Raw genomic sequence first — 9,881 nt, forward strand, 5'->3', positions numbered from 1 at the left:
GGCATGGAGTAAGCAAGCCAAAACTATCCCCAAAAACCGAGTATTCTTCCATGGACCACCTCCCACATTGAACTGAAAACTGTCACACAATAATGCAACTACATATGCAAGCTACATCTGAGTCAGGGATTAAAAACTTTTTTCAATTAACAATTTGATGAGCCTTTCTTTACCTAATCACTGAACAAGCACACATTTCTACTCTGAAGCGTGTTTAGAGGAGCACTTTTATAGATGGAATTTACATGCAGCATAATGAAGGAGAAAAATGATGACAAACTGATAACGCAGATCCATTTTTCAAAAATCAGTTTTATCTTTAATTGTTACATTCCAAAGGGGATATATGAAAGTTAGTCATCCAGCAACTGTATAACCTCTGAAGAGAGCTGAATACAGAGTCACAGATAAAAAAATACACCTAACTCCTAAGATGACAGGTGCTAGAGAAAGTATGTGCCTTACACCATCAATCCAGACAAATGCAGGAAGATTTTTATAATAAATATTTCATCATATACTTACTCCTGAGACTTCTTCCATGAAAAGAAAGGGAAAAGATTTTATAAGAGTTATCATACACCTACAATATATTAAACTGTTAAAGCAAAATAGAACAAAACGTCAACACTGTCTTGAATGTGCACTGCATTTGAATTTATCTACATCACAGTACTTGAAATATGCAGCTCCAGGAGTCAGTGTCCACTTATGTTTTGCTTTAAGTCTGCAGACATCACTTGCCATACAAGCATCTTGAAAGTATGAGTGCAAGAAACCAAATGAACACAGCCAGCAGGGTTTCATTCTCTGAGGCCAAAACTACACTGCAAGACTTTGACTTCCAATACCTAGCATCAATCAGCAAAAAATCCAAACATATTTACAAAAGGTCTTTACATAAAGTGATTAGTGAGTTGTAAGTTATTACTGTGTTCTCAGGTACTTTTTAACCACATAAATAGTAAAGAGAAATATATAGTTAAAAACCACCATAAAGTCACAACTGTAAAGAATGTACCACAGTGGCAACCCAAGGTATCCTAGGGTTTGTTTTCTGTTTTTGTTAGTAAAAGCCATTTGAAAACATAAAGATTTAAGCTTTTGGTTAACTAATCTGTTTAAACTCCTTCCATTCCAGTACATCCCTTTGTAGCTCAAATACTACTTTAATTTGTTTTGTTTTTAAATCAATAACAAATCATTCAAGAAAACCCTTCTGAATTGGCAGGATCAGGAAGACTTCTGTAAGCTCTTTGCACTAGTCCACACGCCTGGAGCTCCTCCCTGAGCCCCCTTAGCTGAGCACCACGTGCCGGTCGAAGACGGACTTGCGCTGCTCCTGCACCTGCAGCTTCCAGCGCTGCTGCGCGTACTCCACCTTGTTGAGCACGTTGGCGCGGCTGCGCGAGCGCGCCAGCACGTCGTGCGCGTTGGCGAAGGGCTGCTGGTCCTGCGAGGGCAAAGAGAGAGCCACTGTCACTGCTGCAGCTTCCAGCCCTGCTGGGCTGCTACACTCCACAGCACCTGGGGGCTGGCTGGGTTTGTCTGTCTTTAAGGTAAAGGAGATGTCCCAACAAGCTGGCCAGTAACGATGACCAAGCAGGTTTTTGAATTGTTGGAACCGTACTTCGATTTCTCATTGGCAGGAACATCCAGATTTCCCAAACTTCACTGCACTGTCAATTAGCTGCTGCCCAGGATCACAGCAGTCTTGCATCCATTTGCAGCCCAGAGCAGACCCATGGCTGTGGTGAATCCACAACTGAATTGGGGTCAGTACCCTGCCAGCTCCTGGCATACCTGCCAGGCAGTTCAGGATGTTCACACACAGCTTCTATATCAAACCAACACACCCTGGTGTTTACCAAACTAAGCCTATTGTGATGAGCTGTCTGAAAGCACAGTGTCAATACAGCTGTTTAAGTGACACAGCTCAGTGAGGACCAAGTGCTTATGTTTAATGTTTACTCTGTTTTCTAACAGTACCTGCAAGGCTTTATTTTCTGCTAGCAAATATAGCCAAGTTTTAAACAGTAAGAGTTGGAACTGAACTTCTTATTTGGCTATTAAACTGTTTGGACAAAATTATGCTGCTAAAGCTACATCAGAAAGCATCATACAAATAATGAAAAATAACATAGATAACTATGTTAAATAACTGTCCTATATTAAATAACTGTCTTTTTGTATCCCTACATTTCACATCCTTTTTTTTCCAGAACACTTTTGAAGACATTCCTATTAATGGATACTTTTTGATATGACTGTGCAGAGCAGCTTAATGACAACTGTAAGCTGTACACAGATTATTATTAATGACACCTATTGAAATGATTACTCTGAGTCCTAAAGCCACAATGAGCATTAAAAACTATTCCCATAGAGAACAACAGACAAGCCCTGACCAAAAAAATTTGCATGTACCTAGAATGGCATTTAACAGGAGAGAGATCACTTCATTCACAGGGGAAAAAAGTCATAATAGCAACACACGGTTTGCTGCTGTAAAACACATGGTGGGGAACACAGGACAGTCTAGATACTGATACTGGTACTGGCCTTCCTGACAAACAACATTCTCAGCTCCAAGGCCAGATACTGTCAATTTCTACATAGACAATACGGGGGGAAAAGAGTTTAAGAGGAAAGAGGACTGCAGAAGTGGCTTACACTCATCATCTGCCACTGCCACCAATGGGCAACAACAGAGTGAACACAGTGCCTTGAAATTCAGCCACAAAATCCATGGATATGGTATTTTTGAAGTGCCACAAGAATATCTCAAGAGCTTGCAAGAGGGAAGGCAAGAATGGGGATAATTCATAAGGGACCTTAAATTATGTTATGTTCACAGAACAGCTACAGCAAAACATAACATTGGTTAAGATGGACCCAGACTTTGAGGTAAATTCATTCTGCAGTTAACCTGAACTCTGCCATGGACTTATTTCACTTCTTCCACCTACAGTCAAAAGACTAACTCACACATGGAGGCATTAAGATAATTTATCTAAGCTAAAAATTTGTTTGAGATCTAGCATACAGCACAAGCTCACTTAATTCAAGAAGGAGCTGCCCAATTTGCTATAAGAATGCACACAGAGGAAGAGCCATTCAAATACTTCCTTCCAAAAAACAAACAAACAAAAAAACCACAAACCAACAAACACTCAACCCAAAATTCTCCTAGAGGTGACTGGGAAAATCTTATTTTGTCATTATAAAGACAGTTGAAACATGTCTACATGTAATACACAGGGAAGTAGTGGGACAATCATCAGCCATCTTCACTTAAAAAGGTGTTTCTGTTTGCTAAGGGGATAATCAAGTACTCAAAATTCAGGATTTTCCTAGACAATACCTTTTATCAGCTATGCTTTATGTACCATGATTTCATAACAAAAATATGTGATTGTTACCCAGTGCTAGCGACTGGAAAGGGCATTAATGACAGAAAATCCTGTCACTACTGGACTGCTCCCGTTCTTCTCCCAAAAAAAGCTCTTCTGACCTGTTGGAATTTACTGCCACATTCTGATTTCTGACTGTAATACTAAGAAATTATTTCATCATCCATTATTATTCTGCTTCATTATAACAATTTCTTCTTGAAGCTTTATCATCAAGAAACTCAAACTGGAACAACAGAAGATGCAAGCCCCACAACTTTCTTTTTGTAGAGAGCAATCTAAACAGTAAACACTTCCCATAAACATGATGCCTGGCAAGACTGGATCATTAACTCCTAAAAAGCTGTACTGCTGTATATTCTCACCTCTATTCTTACACTGTCTCTTCTCTGTGAGAATAACCTGTGCCTAGAGCTGGCATAACTGAAGCAGCTCTCACTGCTTTCCAGCCCAGTGAAAAATGAAAGAGTGGCTTCACAGGAGTCACCACACACCTTTCTTTTCCTCTCCCAGCAGGAAAAGCATCTACACTGCCTGGCAAAAAAAGCTGCTCATGCCAAATAGTTAATTATCAACCAACCACCCCAATTTTCACTCTAACCAAGTCCACAAAGACTCTGGTGGACTCACCCCAATGTCTTCATCACTTTGTATGAGCTGTGAGTGTCCAAAGAGGCGCCTCTTCAGGATGGGCTCCACCAGGGTAAGGTACACCATGTACAGAAGAAGCAGGCCCAAAATGGACAGGTATATGATGATTGTCACCTACATAAGCAAGCACAGTTTATGCCAAGATTGTGACTTTTCCCCCCACTCTCACAACAAGCAGCAAGGACCATAAGATGAGTACAGGCAAAGTTGGATCTTTGGTAGAGTCACCAGAAGATTTAAAGCCCAGAAAGAAAAGACTACAACATGGTATTAGAAGGGTTTAGGGCAGCTTGAAACAGTGAGACCTTGCAAAGAATCTTAGGCTATGCCTCTGTAAACAATTCAGTGTTATAACTCTCACTTCCACCAGGACAACTGTCCAGCCTGGCCATTAAACAAGTGACAAATCTGGGGCATCCCCCACTGATCTCCCTTTGTATAGCACAGACCTGAATTCAGTCACCAAGCAAAACAAAACACCAAACTTCTAAAATCCCAAAACAAACTCATCTGTGTTGTCAAAAACCAAAAGACATTCTGCAGTCCATTCACAGCAGTCCAGGCCTCAATGGCTCCAATGGGACAAGAATGTGAAGAGCACAGAAAACATCTGTTAGTATAAATACAGATAAAGAAAAATTACAGTAAGAAAGTAAGGCAGTTGTGTAATGAGAGGTCCTCTGAAATAATAAGGAAAACAAAGCACAAAGCTTGACCAAATGTCTTAAAATACTCGGAATTTCAGCAAGATGTAAAGTCTGATCTCAAAAGTGGAGTTTTCAATAAAGGGTCTCTTCTTCAGCTAAGGTTTGATGCTATTGTTACTGCTCAAGATTGTAAACAGCTACTACAAAAAAGTTACATTTTAGGCTGCCTTAGAACAGTTTTCCCTTTAAAAACAGCATTTCTCTAAAAGACAATAGACATATTTACTAAACAGCTGAAGTCTTTGATACATGCCAACAGAATTTCACTGCTTACCTTAATTGTGACTGAGCTTCTCTCCTCATATTTGCACTCACAACGTAAACAATAAGCTTCTACATCAGGTCCAGGGACAGGCATGGGCTCCACCACATGGAGACAATCACTGAGGAAACACAGAAACTGCCCAGTCAGTTTGGAGCTGGCTTTAGCTGAGCTGTTCCACTCTGCTGCAGGGGCTGAGGAGCTCAGCTTGCTTAAGTTCAACTGTTCTAAACTGCAGGTGCAAATAAATCACTACAGCACAGTTATGTCACTTAAATGAGAAATTCAGCTACTGACAAGCTGCTAAACAAGTTTTAAGATCTAACTCAATGTCTTCCTTTTTCAGAGAAAGTATTAAAGCTGTTAGCAGAGCAAGTCCAAGGATATGAATCCAGCACAATGCATCATTTGACACTGACATCATGGATAAAAGTAAATTTCAGCTACTAATTCCCCTTCTTTCTTCACCATTCTCAAAAGAGCCTTATTCCATCCTTTCTCTCTCTGAAGGGAGATTAGCTTTTCTTTGACATTCATAAACTGTATTTCTTGTCATCACAAGGTACAGACATTGGGGAAATAAAAAAGGAAGTCAGATGGGTTGTTTCTCTAAGCACCAAGACAGTGAATAAAGAGCATTCAGCTTTCAGCAATAGCATTTGACTTAAAAGATTACCAAATGTAAGTCAGTACCCAGTGGAAAAGCGTGGCTGACAATATTATGGGCTCTCTATAGCATTAAAACCCAGCTGCCATGAGACAACTGCTTCCAACAACAGCTTCCATAATGCTGCTCTTCCTGCTGACTCAGGCTGTTACTCACAGCTCAGACCCCAGGTCCCTGCAGAGCACTGGCACAACCAGGATCCTGTTTCACCTTTCTCCTGGTTACCCCAGTGCTGGCACAGGCAGCAGCAGGGAGTGAAACACAAGGCCTCAAGTGACAGCAGCAGCCTGGCACTCAACACTTTACTGGTAAATTACAGTGCTGCAAACACTCAGGAGGTGCCAGCTCATCTCTTCTGTCTTGTTTGTACTTCTTCTTCATAGCTGCAACTGCTGAGTGCCACCTCTCAGCCTCTGGAGAGGAGTGGAAGGTTTATTTGTCTCATTTGTGTGAAAGCAGAGCAACATTTTCCTCTGTGGAAGAATGCAGTATTCAAGCTACAAAAATGAAAAATACATGCCAGGTGCACTCTGTGCAATTGCTGTTCCTGTGGCTGAAAGCTTGCATCAATACACTGCCCAAGCTCTGCAGAAATCTTGTATGTTGGTTAAGTACAGTAGAAGGTCTCTTAATGAGAATATAAGAAATACTAGCATCAGAATTTTTTCTTCTCCAAGTTACTAGAAAGTGCAAAATCTACTAGAACCTCATAAAACTCCAGAAACAACAGTTCCTAAATGATGAAATGCTTGCGTAGAGCAAGCAAAGAAAACACTCCCAAGCCCCAGTTCCAGGCTTGTGCTCCCTTACCTTTACACCATTCCAAGTCACTGCATTCAAAACACATCATTTTCTTCCCTTCTACTACTTCCAAGTCTAAAAAAACAATTAAACATGCAAGCAAGCAAACCAAAAGAGAAAACATAGCAAAAGCTAGAGGGTTGAAGCCTTGTCCCTTGCTAGAGCTGAATTCTGGAGTACTTCTGAAAGAAAAGCTCCAGTAAGTTATGGAAATGCTCTGCTCTGCCCTGGCACCACCACAGGAGATCAATATGTAATCTCTACAGAGCAAGGCTTTAACCAGTAAGATTTATTATCATTTTGTATGTGCCACACACACTCACCAGTCTTTCTGTGAAACATTTTTGTTGTAAATATGGCCTGAATGGTCCTTGTAAGGAGGGCAGATACATTTACACCGCACATCCTCAGAGTTCTAAAAGTGAAGCAAACAACACACTTAGAACAAATTATTTTATTATGTAATTTATATTATCAGGCATTCTTTACAAATGACTTGAAATATTTAACACAAATAACTTGCAAGTATCTCTGAAGAGTCTTACTCAGGGCTTCCTGCAAGTTTAAGAACAAGAATTACTTCAGAATTACTAAGTGAGTAGAGCAATTTGTGAAGTACACTACTGTTTGAGATAGAAACACATTCTTGAGGGGGAAAAATGGAGTTAAACTCATTCCTCTTTCCAAGAAAAACCACACATGCAGAAATTGCTGATGTTGATTACTCAACTACTCAGCTTACAAGGACAGCTGCTTGTCAGATACAGTGATGAGCTTTAAAGAATGCTAAGCTTATTTTAGCAAATAACAAGAGAGAGGATAAACATGGCTTATCTAAAGCTCAGGACAATTTCTAGTGGCATTACAAAAGAATGTGTGAACAAGTATTGGCAATGAACTCCTGTACTGAGCAGCCAAGTCAGAGTAACACTGAGCACAGGTCAGTTGGGAAACCCTGAGTGCACTAGCACAGAATCATGGAAAGCTTTGGGTTGGAAGGGATCATCCAGCTCCAACTCCCCCCCTGCCACAGGCAGGGACAGCTTCCACTATGCCAGGCTGCTCAAAGCCCTGCCCAAGCTGGCCTGGAACCCTGCCAGGCTGTGCCAGTGCCCCACCACCCCCACAGAGAAGGCTTTCTTCCTGATATCCAACCTGACCCTACCCACTTTCATAGTAAAACTTTGTCCTGACACTACCTACCCATGTAACCAGCTCTTCTCCATCTCTCTTACAGATTTCAGGTACTGGGAGGATTTCAGGTACTGCAATTAGGACACCTCTTCTCCAGACTAAACAACCCCAATTCCGTCAGCCTTTCCTCACAGCAGAGGTGCCCCAGCCCTGTGATCCCTTCCATGGCCTCCTCTGGACTGGCTCCACGTCTCTGCAGTGCTGGGGAGCCAGAGCAGGGTGCACCAGGGCAGGGGGTCTCAGGAGAGGAATGTAAATCCACACCCCATGTACCGCACCCTACACCGACCCTGCTCTCCCCGCTGAGGAGTCAAACCGCTGACTACCATTAAAAAGGAGACAATCCACAGGTGTTTGGGGACAATTCAAACGCGGGTGCTGTGACCGTAGAGGGCCCGGTGTCGCCGCCCGCCGCCGAGAGCCGCGGGACAGTCCCGGCTGTGAGGGCAGGGCCAGAGCGCAGCGCCCGCGCCCAGCGCGGCTGAGCCGGGCACCGAGCGGAGCTCAGGCCCCCCCCAGCCCCGGCACCTCCATGTCCACTCGCAGCTCTGTGTGACGGTGTCCCCAGGCACCATGGCAAAGCGACAACAATGGCTACGAGCTTACCGGGAGCGCAGGAACCGGGGCCGGCGCCGAGGCCGCGCCGGCGGGCCCTGCTGCTCCGCCGAGCGGGACAGGGCAGCGCCCGCACGAAACCGCCGGCTCCGGCCTTCCCCTACAGCTCCCGGGGCAGCAGCGGGGCCGGGAGGGCGGAACCACCCGCGGGAACCGAGCGCCCGGCGGGGGCGGCGGACGGAGGGAGGGCCCGGTACCGGGAGCACCACCGTGACCCGCCCCCCCCCCCCCCCGCCTCGCTCACCTTGGCCTCGGCGCCCAGCCCCGCCAGTGCGGCCAGCAGCAGCAGCGAGCAGAGGCGCGCCCCGCGGGCCGCCATGTCGGGCCCGGCGCTCTGTGGCCGCCTCACCGCCGCCCGGGCCCCGCCGCCATCACTTCCGCCTGCCGCCGCCTCACGTGGGGCGCCGGCCGCTCCTGGCGGCGTCCCCGCGGGAACGGCGGCGCCGCACCGTGGTTCCGGGCGCGGGCCGGCCGGCACAGAAATATACCTGGAATCGCGCAATCGTCAGGGATGGAACTTCCAAAGTCACCCAGTCCAAGTACCAAAACAGCACTGTAACCACTAAACCGTGTCACCCAGCGCCAGATCCAGAAATGCCTTGAGCACCTCCAGGGATGGCTACTCCACCGCCTCCCTGGGCAGCCCGTTCCAGTGCCTGACCACGCTGAGAGTGAAAGAATTTCTTCTAGTGTGTAATCTGAATATCCCCTGGCTCAGCTCAAAGCCATTTCTTCGAGTCCTCTCCCTGCAGGAGAGAGCAGCCCACAGCTCACGGCAGCCTCCCCTCAGGCAGGTGTAGGGAGCCATGAGCTCTCCCCTGAGCCTCCTCCAGGCTAAACAAACCTAGCTCCCTCAGCCACTCCTCATAAAACACATTTTCAAAGCCTTTCAGGAGCCTTGTTATCCTTCTCTGGACACACTTTAGTATCAAGATGCCCTTTTTTAAAGGGAGGTGGGGCAGGCTGGCTGGCCTGTAGTTCCCACAATCTTGGCCCTATTGGAATGGGTTTAATCCAAGGATTGATCATTAGTACCACTCAAAATGAGGTGTGTGAGCAGCACATAACCCAGTTTTTACACATCTGGACACACAGTTATATAAATCTTCATGCCTTTTATAGACAGCTATTGTCATTATGGTGCAAGAGTTGTATTGGCATTACATTGCAAGCATTCCATATTGCTAGAGGTTCATACCTCCTTGATATTTCTCATAGGCAGCTCCTCTAAACACTAACTCATCCTTGCAGCAGTCATCTAACTCCAGATCCCACCAATCCACTCTTTTATAACACTCTTCTTATTGGCTATAGGTGTGGCTTGTTAACATCAGGCCTGCTCCTAATCTTTAGTAATTGGTTCAGCTGCAGCTCTTTAGGGGATAAGATTACATTCTATACCACGTGCATTTACCCATACTGTATCCCCCTACAGACAGCTGTTTCTCTAAGACATCACTAAAATCCAGCAATGTTCCTTATTTGTCAGTGATTAATTATTGTGATCCCCCTCTTGCAGGGGGCAGCCAGCCTTGGTGAGAAGCAGCATTTCCAGCTGTGCTCCCCAGGAG

The 9,881-nt window shown here is 44.9% G+C and overlaps 1 protein-coding gene across 2 annotated transcripts; it reads right to left on the reverse strand.

The window, feature by feature from the left end:
* Positions 1-294: 294 nt before the first annotated feature.
* On the reverse strand, positions 295-9,570 carry TMEM9B (TMEM9 domain family member B). Of its 2 annotated transcripts, none has more exons than XM_064715070.1 (5): positions 9,509-9,570; positions 6,825-6,916; positions 5,046-5,154; positions 4,044-4,178; positions 295-1,453 (listed from the first exon to the last, which is right to left on the reverse strand). In XM_064715070.1, exons 1-5 carry the CDS (start codon positions 9,524-9,526, stop codon positions 1,298-1,300), a joined length of 510 nt encoding a protein of 169 aa, XP_064571140.1. In that variant the 5' UTR covers positions 9,527-9,570; the 3' UTR covers positions 295-1,297. The 2 variants fall into 2 exon arrangements, with proteins under 2 accessions (XP_064571140.1, XP_064571139.1); XM_064715069.1 differs by lacking the exon at positions 9,509-9,570 and adding an exon at positions 8,555-8,712.
* Between the last annotated feature and the right edge of the window lie 311 nt (positions 9,571-9,881).

The sequence above is a fragment of the Zonotrichia leucophrys genome, chromosome 5 (genome assembly GCF_028769735.1).
Source record: "Zonotrichia leucophrys gambelii isolate GWCS_2022_RI chromosome 5, RI_Zleu_2.0, whole genome shotgun sequence".
Classification (NCBI taxonomy): domain Eukaryota; kingdom Metazoa; phylum Chordata; class Aves; order Passeriformes; family Passerellidae; genus Zonotrichia; species Zonotrichia leucophrys.